Here is a 17040-nt window from a genome sequence, read left to right as displayed (position 1 = left end):
AGAGAGGATGCACAGTCCTTGTGTAACTTTTTTCATGAAATAGGAATTTTTTGACGTTGGAACGTTGTTGTTTCTCTATTTGCATCAAATAGTTATTGTTTCTCTACTTGGATTTTATTAACTGTTCATGTAATAGTAATAAGTTTGATAATAGAATAATGGTAATAGTGTATTCCGTTTACAATTAGTTTCTCCATTTGAATTTTACTAACGGTTGATGTATTTTTTTTTTGCTTTTGTGAAGCTAAAAGCAAAGAATAATACATGTAATGAATATTCATTAGATTACAAAACCAAAGAACAACTTCTTTGCCAAGAATAAAAACGAATTTTGTTTGACGTTATTTGCACTTTGATGAGAAGTCCAGACAACATATTACCACACAACTATGTATTTCTTTATTTTCATGTACTTTTCGATTACAATCATGCAATTGGAACTGCCAGTTTTATAGGTTTTACTGAAATATTACTTAAGCTGAGATAACAACAAAAGCAATTTCCTTGGACTTACATATCCTACACGTAGTGCCATGACTTCTATGTAAATTAAAAATAATATAATTATGCTTAAATATGAAAAAAGTCGTACATATTATGAATTTAAGATATTCAATACTGAAAATTCAAATGATCCTTCTTAATATAACTAATCGTCTTGCAAAAATTTAAAAAAGAAAAGGAAAAACAGAATGCTACAGTGTTCAACATAGTAATTTTATTTTCATTATGATCGATTACAGAAAGTCAGAAACAATGCATAAAAGTTCATGCGTTGAAGAGAGTCATACATTAATAGGATTAATCATACAAGAATTTTTTCCTATATTACGTTGATTTGATAAGTTGTGAATCATTAGTTATATTCGTTACTAAAACGACATCCAATTAAGTAATTTTTATAAATTATTATGTTTGAATAAAATAAAATTGTATAATTTAATTATTTTAAAATGTAATTTACAAGATATTGAGATAACAATAACTTTAACACATATTAGACTTCGTGAATGTCGTATGTTAAAAAAATCATGCATATAGTTCATATGTAAAAATCAAAGAGAGTCAGACATATACTATTAGTGACATAAGTTTTATCTCTTATATTATCTCGATTTGAGAAATTATGAATCATCACTAATGCTTGTTACTAAGTTGACCTCCAACTATGTAATTTGCCTAATTATTTTGTTTCAATAAAATTAAACTATATAATAAATAATTTTTAAATGTAATTTGTAAAATGTTGGGATAATGACAACTCAAAACACACTAGACCTGGTAAATGTCAATAATTAAATCATGTATATATCTCATACATGTCGAACCAAAGAGAGCCAGACATTACTATTATTGATCCTACAAGTCTTATCTCCTGTGCTACGTCAATTTGATAAATTGTGAATCATTACCTATACTTTTTTTTAAACTAAAATGACCTCCAAGTAAGTAACATTTTTAACTGCTATGTTTAAATGAAATTAAACAATATATTTGAATGATTTTTAAATGTAATTTATAAATATTGAGATAACGATAATCCAAAAGATATTAAACCCGATAAATATCAATAGTAATAAAAATCATGTGTATAGTTCATATATGTCAAACCAAAAAGAGTCAAACATTAATAGTATTAATCATACAAATTGTATCCCTACGTCAATTTGATAATTATGAATTATTATTATATTTTACTAAAGTGACCAACAAATTCTAATTAACTATCTTTTTTTAACTATTATATTTGAATAAAAAATTAATATTAAGTAAATTTAGTTAACACTAATCTTTTGCTCATAATCTGTTGTAATATTAGTTAGACATTTTATATTATTATTATAATACAACCAACAAGAATACAATGTGAAATATCTATAAGATTTTAGTGATTCTATACCAAACTTATAAAAGATATATAACATAAACAAGAAATAGAAATAATATGGTGAAAATATAAATTTAGTTTGAAAAATTATAATTTTTTCAAGTTGAAGAGATTCATATTCATTGTAACAAAATTTTTATTGGTTCAACAATATGATCCTTAATTTATTTCCCCTCGAATATATTTACTTGATAACATCATAATATAACTCAAACATTTATTTTAATTATAAATAAGTTACTCAGTCCAATACTCAACAAGAATATAATGTGAAATTTTACTTGAAATTTTTCTTATTCTAATACAACCAACAAGAATATGATTTAATTCAAAAAAATATTACTTTTACTACTGATGCTACAATTTTTTTTTATAAAACATAAACTGAATTTTTTTTAATAGATTGCATGAGATCACTTAATTCTTTTTGTTGAAATTTTTAGTCTTGTCATAATTGACTATGGAATCATTATTAATTTCATTAATTATTTTCAATATATTGACAACATAATGGAAGGATATAGAGATCCAAAGGATGTATTTAATTTTCAAGCTAAGAGGGTAAAATTGTCCATAATGAAACTAATACATGTCTTTTACTTTTCTGGCCAAAAGAATTTTTCCATTTAAAATATCTCATATTTCACGAGAAAAAAAAAAGAAGAAGATTATACTTGATTATCTCACCAAGAAATTAACAAGGTCTACATACAAATCTTGAGTTCCATTACCATCCAAGGTGTAAGAAACAGCGAATTATACAGTTGAGTTTTGCAGATGATTTACTGATGTTCTGTAGGGGTGAAATCAAGTAAGTTAGAAGCTTATACAAATGATTTATGATTTTTTCTAACGCATCAGGGCTGGTGGCAAATATCGACAAAAGTTGTGTATATTTTAGAGGGATAAAACAGGAGCAAATACTACAGGAGAGCTCCCATTCAGGTACTTGGGAATCCTCTTGAGTACAAAGAGAGTGTCTATTGTTCAATGTAAACCCCTTATTGGCAAAATGCTGAATAGAGTCATTTGTTGGACAAAAAAAATCCTCTCTTATGTTGGCAGAGCTCAATTGATGAAGAGTGTCTTGTTTCCTGTAGAAACCTTTTAGGCACAAATCTTTGCACTTCCTAAGAAGATCCTACGTGCTATTGAGGGTATATGTAGAAAGTTTTTGTGGACAGGTAGTGTGGAGGCATCAAAAGAAGCATAAATAGCATGGGAGAAGCTATGTTGGCCCAAAACAAGTGGAGGTTTTTATTCTCTAAATGTGTTTATCTGGAGCTATTGGGAAGTTACTACGGAATCTCTATAAGAAAAAGGACATACTATGGGTAGAATGGATACATAGTTACTATGGGCAAAAAGGAATTTGGGGCATCCAAGCAAATCAAGCTTTATGATTGGTACAAAGAACTCTTAAAGCTCATAAACATGCTGACTACAATGAGCATAATTTAAAGCAAATGGAACAGTACTTTATTAAGAAGGTTTATGAAAAAATGAGAGGAGATGGGGAGAAAGTGGAGTGGAGAAAGCTAATATGGTCCGACTATGGTGCACCAAAGTGGTTGTTCGTACTGTATTTAGCTCTAGATAGGAGGTTTGTTAACGAAAGACAGAATGACAAAATGGAGAGTAACATCTAATTTGACATGTCCCGTATGTCAAGTGGAGGATGAGGATATCGATCACCTCTTTTTTGCATGGATGTTCACTGCTGGAATATGGAAGAAGCAGCTAACTTGACAAGGAATACAACATATAGGAGGGAAGTGACATGAAGAAATACAGTGGGCAACAACATATATGAAGAGCAACACCAGCAAAGCCAAGGAGTTCAAGATTAGACACATCATTAAAGATGTACATGGAAGAGGATCCCATTATAGGAAGATCCGCAATAGACTTCGAGAACTCAATGTGTACCCTTAGGAAAGAAGTCGCCAGAGAAGGCTGATAGATAGTGTGATATGTTTCAGCAAGTCTTGGAGCATGTATGCCCAAGTATGTTGTTATTTTTTCCAGTTTTGTTACGTTCACTTTAGTAAATGAAAATTTTAATTACCAAAAAATAAATAAATTAATAATTGAATGATCAACTTGTGCATATCCATTATTGTTTGAAATTGATTTATATGCTTTTGTAGTGCGTATAGACTTAAATATTGTTTCATTAATTATGTTCTTGGTTTTTCAAGGTGCTTAGAAATCATGCAGAGAATATTTGCTCTAACAACCACAAAAAGAGTAACAAGGGAATTTTTATTGCCTATAAAATTTCACCTCAAAGGTATTTTTCAACTTCAAATTTTCTACAATTTAAAGCTTGGCAATAATTTTAAATTTTGCATATTACATGCAAATATTATTATCATGCCTAGTTTACAAACAACCCTAAAAGCAACTTTTTTCCAAACGGCCACAGCTGCTCAACTCATATTTGAATTTTTATGTTTTTTATGAGGGAAAAAATATAAGTCAAAATTCTAACTCTACCCAAATTAATAATTTTAAGTTTAGGTCTATAAGACTCTTGTTTTTATATATAAGGTGTGTAAGACCGAAAATGTGATGGAGAGGTGAACAAAATTAAATACAATTTATCACTATAATATTCAAGCCGCCACTTAAGATAACTCTTTGCATCATCATCACTCGTCACATGGAAAATTTTATGAAATATCACTTAAAATTAGTGTTGTTTGTATTTCCTATAGACTACTCCAATTAATTTAACTTGACATGATTTTAATTTATTTATTTTTTAAAATAAAAAAATAATTTTGTAATTTTATGTCAAATAATATTAAAATGATTTTAATCTTAAATAACAAACGAAAAGTTGAAATTAAAATATTGGAATCCGAAGAATAGTGAACGTAACGAAGTTTGTAAGATAGGACCCAAATACATGTGATGTTAGATGTAAGATGGACATTAAAAATAACAAATTTGTCGAAGTTACTATCAATCACTTGACTTCACCATGTATGAGTATGACAAATGTGGTCACCTCATCCATTGGACCTCTCTAATCTTTACTTTATTCCTAAATAAATAAAGTATTTGTTTGTGAGTAGAAATGAATTCAGAATCTACAACTCCTACCCCCTAATTGATTTCAACAACCTTGATTAACTTCTTGCGACATTATATTCCCTATATATACACTATCTTATGTGACCTACGTTTGATATCATTACATACATATATATATATCATTCACTTGTTCCCTAAAATCATAATTTAGAGCAAGTATCTGAGCCACTTATAATGTCCAAGATTAATCAGCTCCTAGAACTTAAGCACCCTCCTCTTCCACAAGTAACATGTTGCAAAGCTAGATCTAACTTTGATAAAATTATCAAGAAAGAATTCTTAATTCGGGAATATTAAAATGATATTTAGCAATTGAAGTTGGATCTATGTGCTACTCTTTTATACTCCAGTTGTGCTCCTACAATTATTACAGCTGCAAAAAAAGGATTGCTCCAACCCAATTGACTAGAGACTTCTCCAGCTAGGCTAGCATGTTTTGACACCTCTTCTCTCTACCTATCATTATTTCCTGAGCGGAGTCCTAATTCTCAGATTCAGGAAATAAAATTGCCATTAAAAGCTTCATTTTCGTATAAGCTTAACAAATGATTAATATTCAACTCCATACACCTTGCATTCTTGACAAAATGATAAGAATACAACAACATACACAAGTATAATCTGGTGAACGTCAACATCAACTATTTCCATGTATATAATCTACTTCCAGTAACAGATCAAAAAGATGCTCTCAGAGCCTTTACTCAGTCTTTAGGCATTCTCTTTTGTCCATTTAGCAGTATCATCTGGTTGAGATTACGAGTTAGTCGCTATAACATGAAATGTTCTGTATGAATATATATTTTACAAAAGAAAACTATTTCACCAATAATTTCATATAAAAGGCAGCAACTGTGGGAGTCCTGAAAATGCAGGTAGCATATGTTAACTAACAACTGATACTAGTTCCGATACAATACTAAATAGTTGGAGGTAGCAAGTTGAGTGTTATAAGAATAGAACAGCTACAGAAAACTAATTCTCATCCTAAAACAACATTGGTACAAGTTTAGTGATCTAAACTTGATAAACCATTTTTTCTCATGCCAAACAGAGCAATCTTTGACCAATCAGATGTCATCTAGAATACTTTAATAACAAGGCAGAAGAAGCTTCTATATCAAGGCTTATAATATGACATTCCGTGAAAGACTATCATTAAGCTTGTCCTTTTCTATCATGCAACTAGCAGTTTAATCAACGATCACTGAGGTCATGGTTGAATACTTTTGGTCATACTGACAGATATACTATTGCTAATTAGCATTTTCAAATGATGTCAACATCACTATTTTCGGAGTGCATAGAAAGGAACATTGCAGTCGCTTAGATTGTTACTAAAATCCAATATACTGTTGAAGAGCTAATTTGTATACCACAATCATTGAGAAGTTACATGCTTCTTGGTTTACAGTCATATATTATGACTCCTAACATTCTCCAATGTAAGTAGATAATTTAAGGAAGTTCTATCATGGAAGACATGTCTGAGATATTATAATACCTCTTTATAGGTTAACGGGGATCCTCAATCCATCATGTGCAAGTTGAACTGGTATACCTTCTCTGCAAGCAAATAATCATGTAAAGTTCTAGATAAGCTGCTAAATCATAAAATTTGCAATCCCCCCCCCCCCTCTTTCCTCTATAGAACCACTTAGAGGGTAATACCTTCTAGACCATTCCACAAGGAATTCATTATCTTTGTGGTGGTCAAATTCATGAGTCATTCCAATTAGTAGAGCCCTCTTTGGGCATAGCATCTTCAACGCCTCGAGAGTCTGGAAAAAATATATATTTTCAGAGTTAAATAGGCATGAACAACAGAAAGTTCAAATAGAGAGTTCCTATAAAGTAAGCACACCTGACTAAGGCAAAGATGAACATTGTGGGAACCGTTCTGCACATATTGAAGAAATAATCAAGTACCAGATAAAATAAGACTATTAGCCTAAATAAAAAGAACACCAAATCATATACAATAGCATGTATTGTATATATCAATCTAGATGGAAAATATACACAAAAAAAAGGAGGAGAAAAGCAATTTTAAAATTGTTGAATGAGCTGAGAGTTAGGGTTTATAAGGGTCCAGCAACCATTTATAGTTGGTGCCTCAGCACAAAAGCACCATGTTCTCATCTTATTATGGTTATAACCCTCTCAGGATGGCAGGAGTTGCAGTTCAAACAATGACAAGTAATAGGTTTCCTCCAAAGTTTAAAGGTGTAGTTGAATCTTCAAAACAAGTTGAAAGGGATACTTATGTATTATCCCTTTCTTAAATCGGCTGAAAATTCCTTTTCTTCTACTGTAAGTAAACTCCGCCCTTGCAGCACTTGCAAATATCCCTTTATTAGTTCTAACCATGAATTGCACCTCATGTGGAATTTCTACAGTTCCTCCTTTCTAGTTTCTAATTATAAATTTCCCAAACACATTTTGTTAACCAATTGAAGCTTGGAGTATAACATTTACTTATAGCATAATTAGTGCTTGGTTGGTAGGTCACAAATAGCTAGTTGGAGAATCGTTATATTCTGAATAGATGGGGTATTTATAATTAGGATGGAACTCAATGGGTTAATCCATTTCACCCTATTTTCCACCGCGGGAGTCCAGACTTAAGATCTAATAGATAATCGATGATGGTATAGCCCAGGCTTCTAAATATATTGATAATGGATGATTGTATGCAGAACGTGCTGTGTCTTTGAACACTAATCAACAATATTAAAGTTAAATGACTGCAGAAATGCAGAAGATTCATAGACTAAGATAGAAGAATCATACTCCTAATAGTCGAAGAGAGAAGAATTATGGTGGGAAATGGATGGTATCCGAGGGGTATTGAAGGGACTTGGCTGATTGTGGAAACTTCAACGTCACTAGATATGCTACAGAAAAGAAGAATAGCAAAGGGGTTTCCAGGGCAATGACACAATCCTCTGAAACCATAGAATATTTGGAGCTTGCCAATCCTCCTTTACTTGGAGGAAAACATACTTGGAAGTTGGGGCAAAGAAAATCTTCATGAGTGCATTTCAAGATTAGATAGATTTCTCTTCTCATCTGAATGGGATGAGGAATTCATTAAAATAAAAATAGCCTGTTGCCTAGAATTGTGTGCCTGTCATTTTGAAGTGTGGGGAATGGGATTTTACAAAAGGCTATTTCAAATTTGAAAATTGGTGGATAGAGGTGGAAGGATTTAAGGAAAGAGTAGAAGGGCGGTGGATATCTTTTGAAATATCAGGAAGGCCTGAAATATCTTGGCTAGAAAACTTAACTGTTAATACCCAAGTTAAAGGAATGGAACATTGCTTATGAAGGGAACCTGCAGAAGAAGAAGATCAGGCTTTAAAATCAAATTAACAGTTTCGATGCTTAGCAGGAACAAAGGCCACTAAATGAAAATGAGTTTCTGGAGAAGGCATCATTACATATGGAATTCCAGGATATGGCAGGAAAAAAAGAAAGAAGAGATCTCATGGAGGTAGAGGTCCAAAACATTCTGGTTGAAGCAAGGAGATAAAAACACCAAGTTTTTAGAAAATGACAAATTCCCACAGAAGATTTAATCATATGGATAAGCTAGAGGTACAGGGGAACCTAATCACTTATCCAGTAGGGATTAGGAAGGAGATTGTGTCTTATCATAATCTCTACTCAAAAAAAAGAAAGTTGGAGGCCTCAATTCTCGTATCAAGGTGGCACTAGAATTTCAGCAAAGAGAAAGAATGAAAAACAGGAGGTGGTGGAGAGTCTGAGACTTTGTGCAGCAGATAAGGCACCTGGTCCCGGATGGTTTCTCTGTGGGCTTCTTTCATAAGTACTGGGAGATTGTGAAAGAAGATGTTAAGGATACCATCAGGAACTTTCAATGCAATGAGTACTTTGAGAAGTGCTTTAATGCTTCCTATATTGCTCTCATCCCCCAAAAGAAGTAGCACTAAGGAACATAAGGACTTCAAACCTATTAGTTTAATAGGAACTGTGCACAAGATAATTTCAAAAAATTTGACAGAGATGTTGAAGAAAGTGGCTGATGATGAGCCGTTCAATGGGAACCAGGTGGCATTTTTAGAAGGCAGACAGATCATGGATGCATTGCCACCGATATCTGGAGGCTAGATTATAAGGGCAAGAATCTAGTATTCTTTGTAAGCTTGATATTGAGAAGGCCTGTGATCATGTTCACTGGAGTTTCTTTCTCAAGGTGCTCAAGGATATGGGTTTTGGCAGGAAGTGGATCAACTGGATTAGCTTTTTGTATCAAGACAGCGGGTTCTGTACTTTGGTAAATGGGTCCAACCACCTTTTGCTAACGAAAAAAAAGGGGAAAAGGGGGTGCACCCTCACTTACATTACACTCCCTTTTGAAGGATTTTTCTCTTCTCAGAGAAGTTTGAGTTATCACCTTTCTTGTCCCTCTTTGTCATGGAAGGTCTGACAAATGCTAAAGTGTGCAAGCGGAATGACTGGTTAATAGACGTCAATAGTTCTAACAGCGAAGGGGAAAATGTGGAGATCACACGTCTTCTTTATGTTGATTAATTCATTGGTATTTGTAAAGTTAAGGCAGAACAATTATGGTACTAAGACTGATTCTAGTAATTTTTTGGCAGTCTCAGGGTTTCATGTCAACTGCAGGAAGAGTATGATTTATTCCGTTAAAGAAGCAGAGGATATTCAAACCTTGGCAGCCATTTTGGGATGTGTAAGATAGGGCTATCCACCTACTGTCTATATGGGGTAGGGCTATCTACCTTTACAACATTGCTTCCCTCCCCGAAGCAAGATTAGATACAATCTGGGATATTCAAAGGTGCAGTATTACTTTACAAGGGCCCGAAATGACTGGGAAGTAGGAGTTGTGGAATTTTTGAAGACTCTACAAGATTTCAAAGAATAACAGTTTGTGATAAGCTTTACTGGAAACCTGGCAAAGATGGTGTTTTTTCAGTGAATTCTTCTTACCATACATTGTAATTTGCATCAGCAAATAGCACAGTGGCCCTGGAGATATATTTGGGAAGTCAAGGTCCCAACAAAAGTTGTGTTTCTCCTGGTTAGTGACAAGAGAGGCTTGCCTGAGCCCTGACTGACGAGAAATTAAAGAGAAGGGGATTCTACTTATGCTCTAGCTGTCCTTTTGTGGTTTAGAAACAGAATCCATTAGCCATCTGTTTCTTCATTGCTCTGTCACTGGTCTCCTGTGGCAACTTTTTCTTAACATTGTGGGCCTCAAGTTGTGTATGCCTTCCAACACTTGTGCTCATTGCATATACTTAACTAATTCCTCGGCTAAATTATTATGGTTTACAAGCCAAACACAGGTGTCATGTATACCTATACTCACCAAAGGAGCAGTGGGATCACATTGATTGTTGTTGCTAGGAATCAGAACTGGTCTCCAAGTTATAACTCCCTACTCTTCAACCACTCAAACCATCCCCCTTAAGACTCATTTCATTTTTCTAAATAGTAATAAGTTAGTTATTTGGGTGCAGTCTCCAAGCTGGTAATTCATGTTTTGAGGATCATTTGAGAAAAAACTAAACTATATCTAACACCCAAGGATGTGTCTTAGTGATCAATGAAGCAGGAATGGAGCATGGGATACCGAGGTTCAAATCCCAGAAGACGCAAAGGCCAGGTTATTCTCTTTCCATCTTTTTTAATTTTGATGGACAGAGTTATCCATTATTTATACTTGTGGGGGTAAGCGGGTGCTCAGTAGATTAGCCAAGGCGTGCACATATAAATCTAAATATCACTGTTATCCAAAACAAAAACAAGAATATATCTATAGTACAACATATATGCAAATGGTTGCTTCACTCATGGTGACAATCATTGGGTTGGTATAAAGAGGAAATATAGTAACTATGCTATTGAAGTGAGATCTTGAAGAATAACCAACAATGAGAATGCACAGACATAATCTTCTGCTATGCATACTAGTAACAATCAAAGCATGTTCATGTGGTCATATACCACATAGATTATATGCAAGTGGTCACTATTGCTTTAAAATTTAATGACATAGACATGCATTAGAATTTAGAATGAATAACAGGCTTTTATGGGCTTCAACGGCTAGATGTAATCAAATACTTGAATTTTTACAATGCCTATACTGACCTTATAGAGAGTGTCCAAAATAAGCAGATCTAGTTGTTGACCATTATCTTTTGAAATGTCTGCAAAAAAATTTCTTCCTTAACAAGACTCAACCTTCCTTCATTTATCAGGAATGTACACAATTCCGTCTAATGAGAACTAGACCACGAGGCTTCAACTATCCTCAAGTCCAGTGACTGGATGGAATATTCAGTCCCTTGTGTGAAAAGGTAAGGTCAACAATGATCAAAAAGCAAATCCCACATACCAGAGGGATAGAGATAATACTCACAGGATACAGTAGTTGCAAGAAAGCGTGAAACATCAGATATATATGCAACTCTGAATTTTTTACCAAAAAGAAACCCCAAGCACACATAATCTTCGCCATGCATTACCTACATCCAAACTCTACAAGTTTAAAAAGACAAGACACAAGGAAATATTGAGTGCATTAGAATAAAAGGAGGTACGCTGAAACTCACTGGCAACGGAACAAATTCTAGTCCTGATGTAACAAAGGGCTTTTCACAATCATTTTCAATGATCTGCCAATCAAGTTGTGACACGCGTCTAATTTCCTGGCCTTCCTTAAGTTTCTTCTGGACTAAGTAAGGGAATTTCTGAACAATGCTGTTTTAGAAAAAGAACTCTAGGAGAATCAGAAAAATTGTACAAGAAGCAAATGGTGCATAAATGAAACATGATTATATATAAATTCCAAAGATGATACAGAAGAGCTTGCATGTTTAGTACACATGCACATATTTTCAGTGTCATTACTTTGCTGTAACTACAATAATTGTTTATTAGTGAAATCTAGAGAGGTACTTTTTATTGATGAATCAAGGACTAAAGGAAATTATGGCAGAAGTAACAGCAGAGAGGAATAGTGAGATCCCAACAAATTACACCTTTTACATTCTTTCATGCAAGGGGGAAGTTTTATCCGTAGCTTTGAAGAAGAAAAAATCTTTATTAGTACAACGAAAACCTGTATCACATACTTCAACAGTAAAACCACTAAATTAGAATAAACATTGTACAGTCATGGAAGTAATAATAAAAGCAGAAAGTCCAAATCATGATAGGATCTTCAACTAAATGTTAGTAAATGTTATCTTCCAAATTGAGGAGGAATTCACAGACGGACTTTCAAGCCATCTTCTCCGTCATACTCTTTCTTTCTTTCTTTCTCTCGTTATTGTTTTTTTGTTATCACCGGTAAACATATACAAGCAGCAAAATTTTCATCAAAGTACCTATCCATTGAATATTGAGTCAGGTACACTGGTGTCGGATCAATGTCATTTGTTGGGCTAAATGGTTGCACTGCACGGATATCATCCAAGCCAAGAGTTGCATCAGCATGCTCATGAGTCAAAATAATCTGATGACATCACAACCTCTGGCTAAGTAAACTGTGTTCCAAATAGACAGCTCTATATAGAATAGAAAAAAATTGAAAGATTTGTCTGTCTCACAAAACAATATCGAAGATAAAATCAGTGAGCTGCTTCAATCATATACCTCTCTCTTATCAAAGTTCTCTAGACTTTTTACATCATCTTCTAGTGGACCCCACTAAATTTAGTCCAAAGAATTAGAGAAACATGGTAATGACTAGAAATTTCAGTGCTTTCTGATCAATAACAAGGCAGATGGTTGAACCAGATCTCCATCTGCTATGTAAGCTAATACCCAAAAGCAAAAATAAAACATCATTTATTTGCATATTGAAATATGTTAAAAAAGTTTGTCCACATCGATATATGTATTCGAATAGAGAGTCAAACTAAGTCCATCATATATCACATTTGTTTCTTGAGAACAAAAACTAGGAAATTCTGAGTTCTCTCAAACTGGGAAAATTTATGCTCTCTTTCAATTTTCTGTACCTAGAATTCTAGTTCGAAAACATTTGACCTTTGTTAATGAGGTTTCCGTTTTTGACAAGGTGAGTCAAGCTGGTGCAGACCATGAAAGTCTGTTAAATCAAATTCAAGATGTCCTATGTTGTATGCAACCTCTTAAGTAAATTTTATTCTATACATAAGCTGAAGGAAGAATATTGAACTAATAGATGTCCTGCAGACCTTTATGTGTATTATTAAACTGAATTTCTCCAATATTTATTCATTCCCCAAAAGATCGATCGATAATAAAATACAAAAGTACAAGGAGTTCTCTAAATTTCTACTATATTAAAATCACCGACAAGACTAAAAGACTGACTAAGGGCCTGTTTGGATGGGCTTATAAAAAGTTAACTTATAAGTCAAATAAGCTAAAAGTCACAAGTAGATGTACCCTACATTAAAACTTTTTTGGCCAAAAAGTGGGTGCTTATAAGCACTTTATAACCTTTCCAAATACCTACAGAACTAAGAAACTACTAAAAAGTCAAAAGCACCTAAAAATAAGTTAATCCCCATGTGCACTAAAACCATATTCCCAGTTACCAGCCAATTTATGATGAATCCTTTGAAACTATTAATCTTGGTGAAGAATTCTGGAGAATAAGATTAGATTTGTATGTCTGACTTATAGTTTTGATGATTTCTTCTGTTAAGAGGTAGCATAGTTCATTTCCTCACTTAGGAATCCTCTTCAAAATTCAGAAACTTTTGATGTCTATAAATTCTGCTAGATGCTTCTACCTCTTTTTTTTTCATGTACTGCAATTTAAACCCTGTGGATGTGCATTTTAGCATATGTCATCGTCATCCTAGTTTCTAATATCCCTATCAATAAGCCAAAAAGATGCAAAACGCTTAGAGGAAACTCAAACAACTTATTCGGTACACTTCCCACAACTGCTCAAATAGCTATATCTTCCAATGTTTTTTCAGCTCCAGATAACATAGCATTTTCGAGGTCTCATAATTCAATAAATACCTAGAATGCTTAAACCAGATAAATAGGGCCTCTAAGGTTTCCCAAATCCTCATGAATTGTTTGATTCAGACTGATGAAACACCATACTTGTCATATCACAAAGTGAGTTTTGTTCGAAAAGTTCTATCAGCTTGCTATCTCAGCTCATTTGCACCCCTAGCTTGGCAATGTTGAAGCTCCTTTACTATTAGAAAGTTAGTTCAGTTACAATTCCCAAGCGAAAGAGCAACATACTATGAATTTCTCTCAAAAAACAGGTTTTGTGCTAAGTTCTGAAGTATGAAGTATCTATACTGTCATCAAGTTACATATGAATTATGATGATCGATGCCTTTTCTTTAAGCAAGGTAAAAGTGATATACTTAGCAATTTGGAATTTGGGAAACTCATTATAAGCTGCATATTCTGCTAAATGCTAACACAAAGTGTGATCCCACAAGTGGAGTTGGGGAAAGAGAAAGTGTAGGCAGACCTTACCCTAACACAAGCATTATTAAAATAAAAGAATACTCTGCCCAGAATAGTCTAGGGAAATAATGGGGAAATTGTTTTACAGTTGAGTACCAAAAAACACAGAGCATCTCCTTGCCCTAGGATATGAACTTCCCGTGATGGGAAACTAAATATAGTGCACTTATGGTGCAAATGTAATGTGGCTTTTGGATATTAATGTAAAAAATGGATAATGAAGACAACTTTTGACCCATTAGGTTATTCTTATTCTGGACAGTAAAGAAACTAGAGGATATTTTAAGATTGACTTTTAAGTGAGGTCATATAGGAATTATTAGTGCAAGGGCATTCTTGTGCTTGTTCCAATATGAAAGTATTTGGGGAATATTCAAGGAAAATTAAAGAAATATCTCAGCGATATTTCCCTTGTTTGAAGGCAATGTTGATCTTTATCAATAATTGAAGACATATGACACCCAGATCAAACGAAAATCTGAAGACAGATGGAAAGAAGCAGAGCTAGGAAAATCTGATGCCTCCAAGTTGTAAATACTACAAACATATTAACATATCAAATGAAGGATAAGTGAGAAGTAACACAACGATAAACATGTTTCGCATGCAAAATATGGTTTACCATTTCTAAAAGATCCGAAAAAACATATAATCCTTTATTCATTTATCCATATCATTTGCATGCAATATTGATTCTTAGTTACAGATAACCATGTAAATTATGACAGACTAAAAGAAGCAAATCAATGCTAAGGCATGTAATAGAAACATGTGTAGCAGAAGGAAGAGAAAGTATAATCAAGGATGTCATAACTTTCAAAGGTTGCATAGGAATAACCGTATTGTATAGGTAAGTTAAGCTTGGCAATAAGAGTACGAACACATGAATGAACTTTTAGTTTGGCGTGGTTGCATTTGTTTCACACATCCTACCCTCCTCATACTCCATTTGTGGGATTACGCTGGGTATGTTGTTGTAATTACCTTGTCACATGTAAATCTAAGTTTTATACACAAACCAGATTGTTCAAGTTATTCCTCAAATTAACTTTTTATGCACATTTGACAAATTTTCTCATTAACTCTGTTACACAACCTCAATCTACTAGTAATGCTGCAGAAAGTAAGTCAATAAACATAAAATAATACTCACAGAATCAACGTGAGGAATTCTATAATGAGTGAACCACCGAAGTACTTGCTCCCGAAACGTCTTCCCAACATCAATTAATATGTACTTGTGTTCACCATTTTCCTTACAATAATCAATAAGTAGAGATGTATTACACCTGCAGGCCATTAGACAACTGTTACTACAGAGTGCATAAATGTTGTTGTATATAGCTGATACTTGTCTAAGATGTTGCAGACCTAGTATGAGAATTATGCATTTCCTTTCTCTAACAACTTAGACTTGTATCATTGCTCAATTCATCCTATTCTTCTTTTCTTTAGAGTAACAGTACTGATAAAAAGAAGCAGTTCTAGTAAGATGCTTAATATGAGACAGCCACATAGTTCAATATGGGACCACATCAAATCGAGATTCTGGATTCGAATCTCACCACAACCAATCAACAATAATACAAATAATCATAAGAAATGTAAGTAAATAAATGTATCTACTAACAACGTGAACTTTTATATGAGATCTCACAGAGTTATGCATAAACAATCATCAAAAGACTTCCACTTTAAAAATTAAATGTACAATAAAAAGCAGGAATATGTACTTGCTTCCTGAGCTTCTTCTCAGTTCCCAATAAATCAATTCGCATTGGTAACTCATAAGCCACTACTCCAAAATTCAATAAGCTGCAATTTAAAAGTTCTCAAATACTGAAAATGTAACAATTACTAATTGAACAGATTGCTAGATTCGACTAACCTAAATCAAAACATACAAATTACACACACGGACCACTCGCCTGGAAAGCAAATTAAAATAGCAACAATTCGAAAAACAATCACAATGCAGTAAAATTAAAAGGCAGATAATGGAGAAATGACCTGTAATTAGGGTTTTCTACAGGTGGCTTGGTAAGGGACTGAGAACAGACAGTACATGGAGGATCAGAGGGGCGGATCAGGCACAATGCATTGGGAACGGCACTTGAACAACCGGTGCCGAGGAAGATCAACGCTGATTGCGGCAGCGCGCTGCCGTTCTCGACGGCGGCCATTTCTATCGGAGAGGAGATGTGCGTCGTGTTATTCGAATGAGGAGAATGTGCCGGTATATATTCGAAATGGAGACCTGAGGGACCAATAGAAGCAAATATAGCGGGTTCGTTGGTTGGTCCATCCTTTGTCTTTTTTTTTCGTTGGTAGTTTCTCACACAATTCAATTTTATTTTGTATAAGTTTTAATGAAAATTTTACATAGATATTTTATATAAATAATTCATACAACACCTCTAAGATATTATTTTTATCATATTGATCTTTTTTGTGGTTGCAATATTAAATTTATCTTTCTTATCTTAATTTTTTTTTTTAATAATTTCTTTTACCTACTTTTCATTATTAGAAATAAAATATAAAAATACAATTTGATG

General features: G+C 33.5%; 1 protein-coding gene across 2 annotated transcripts; it reads right to left on the bottom strand.

The window, feature by feature from the left end:
• Positions 1–5497: 5497 nt before the first annotated feature.
• On the bottom strand, positions 5498–16806 carry LOC107026745 (putative hydrolase C777.06c). 2 transcript variants are annotated; one of them, XM_015227825.1, is made up of 10 exons: positions 16493–16806; positions 15636–15771; positions 12379–12506; positions 11602–11749; positions 11409–11514; positions 11138–11196; positions 6855–6890; positions 6662–6771; positions 6495–6556; positions 5498–5853 (listed from the first exon to the last, which is right to left on the bottom strand). In XM_015227825.1, the coding sequence occupies exons 1-9, from the start codon at positions 16663–16665 to the stop codon at positions 6499–6501; spliced, it is 954 nt and encodes a 317-aa protein (XP_015083311.1). In that variant the 5' UTR covers positions 16666–16806; the 3' UTR covers positions 5498–5853; positions 6495–6498. The 2 variants fall into 2 exon arrangements, with proteins under 2 accessions (XP_015083311.1, XP_015083310.1); XM_015227824.1 differs by having other exon boundaries at positions 5498–5736.
• Between the last annotated feature and the right edge of the window lie 234 nt (positions 16807–17040).

Source organism: Solanum pennellii, chromosome 8, assembly GCF_001406875.1.
Source record: "Solanum pennellii chromosome 8, SPENNV200".
NCBI lineage: Eukaryota > Viridiplantae > Streptophyta > Magnoliopsida > Solanales > Solanaceae > Solanum > Solanum pennellii.
The sequence above is the reverse complement of the archived record's forward strand: the minus strand, read 5'-3'. Positions and strand labels throughout refer to the sequence as shown.